Raw genomic sequence first — 1,426 nt, 5'->3', positions numbered from 1 at the left:
GGACCCTTCAGTCCACAGGCTGACGCTCTATTTGACACTGAGCCAAACCAGCTAGGGCTCACTTATTCTTTGTGGTTAATCCTCACCCAAGGATATTTTCCCATTGATTTTTAGGGAGAGTGGAAGAGAGATGGAAAGACAGAGGGAAACATCGATGTGAGAGAAACACATTGATTGGTTGCCTCCTGCAGGAGCCTGCAACCAAGGCACATGCCCTTGACGGGATTAGAGCCTGGGACTCTCTGATCAGGTCAGTGCTCTGTCCACTGAGCTAAACCAGCTAGGGCGAATATTTACTTTTTATTTATTAATATTATTATTTTTATTTTAGTTAATCTGAGGATATTTTTCCATTGATTTTTAGAAAGAGTGGAATGGTTGGGGGGTGTGGGGAGAGAAACATCGTTGTTAGAGAGACACAATAATTGGTTGTCTCCCACACATGCTGGGGATCTAGCCAGCAACCCAGGTAAGAGCCCTTCACTGGAATTGAATCCAAGACCCTTCAGCCTGCAGGCCACCACTCTACCCACTGAGCTAACCAGGCTAGGGCTTTAGCATCTCTTGAGGTCCCCAACTATGGCTGCTCTTCAAACTTTATTAGTTCCCGGGATATGCAGACTGGCCTCCACATCTCTGTGTCATCTCCCTGCTTCTGCTGCCTTCCTCTCTACCTTCATTTCTTGTATTTTCTTTTATTGATTTCATAGAGGAAGGGAGAGGGGGAGGGAGAGGGAGAGACAGAAACATCAATGATGAGAGAGAATCATTGATCAGCTGCCTCCTGCACCCCGCACACTGGGGATCGAACTGTGATCTCCTGGTTCACAGATGGATGCTCAGTCACTGAGCCACACCGGCCAGGCCTCTCTCTTCCTTTCTAGGTCGCCTGATCTCCCCAGTTCTGGGTGGACCCCTTTCTGTGTGACCCTGCCCCTGGGTCTCTGTCCATGCCTGCGTTTCCTCTTCTGCGTCTTTCTCCGTCACCGTCTCTCTGCCGACCTCTGAGAGGCCGTGTCTCCCGGCCCCGCCTCACCGTCGCCGGGCCCTCACGCGTCTGTCGCCCTGGCCCCGTGTCTGCGCCCCTTTCTCTCCGTCCGTGTCCCTTTCTGTCCCGCTGCCTGGCTCTCTCCCCCGGCACTGCGTCTCTGGTTGCCAAGGCGATGCCTTGTAAGTCTCTTGTTTACCAGGTTGCCATGGTATCCATAGTGACGCAGGCGCGCAGGGATTGGTGAGGCGCAGGAGGCTAGCTCCGCGCTGGTTGGCTAGCTCCGGAGGAGGCGCGTTGCATTCTGGGAGTTGTAGTCCGAGGTGGGCAAGCCGCGCTCTACCGGCCGCGGTCCGGCAGCGAAGAACGACTCGGGGCTGAGGTGGGTCTTCGCGGCGGCCGTGGGGCACCCCGACCTGGCTCTCTTGAGCGGTTCGG

The 1,426-nt window shown here is 54.5% G+C and overlaps 1 protein-coding gene and 1 long non-coding RNA gene across 2 annotated transcripts in view; one reads left to right on the top strand and one right to left on the bottom strand.

Annotated features, from left to right (window-relative positions):
* Positions 1–1,212: 1,212 nt before the first annotated feature.
* The window catches only part of LOC107182329, a 3,522-nt gene continuing 3,308 nt past the window's right edge, over positions 1,213–1,426 (bottom strand). The window contains exon 2 of the mRNA XM_015560804.1: positions 1,213–1,375. Coding sequence (XP_015416290.1) covers positions 1,266–1,375 — 110 coding nt within the window. The 3' untranslated portion in view covers positions 1,213–1,265. The remainder of the gene's footprint in view (positions 1,376–1,426) is intronic.
* LOC107182331 overlaps positions 1,299–1,426 on the top strand; it is a 4,232-nt gene continuing 4,104 nt past the window's right edge. Inside the window, exon 1 of the long non-coding RNA XR_001513055.1 lies at positions 1,299–1,370. This is a non-coding gene — a long non-coding RNA (uncharacterized LOC107182331). The remainder of the gene's footprint in view (positions 1,371–1,426) is intronic.

This window comes from Myotis davidii, unplaced genomic scaffold, assembly GCF_000327345.1.
Source record: "Myotis davidii unplaced genomic scaffold, ASM32734v1 scaffold936, whole genome shotgun sequence".
Lineage (NCBI taxonomy): Eukaryota > Metazoa > Chordata > Mammalia > Chiroptera > Vespertilionidae > Myotis > Myotis davidii.
The sequence above is the reverse complement of the archived record's forward strand: the minus strand, read 5'-3'. Positions and strand labels throughout refer to the sequence as shown.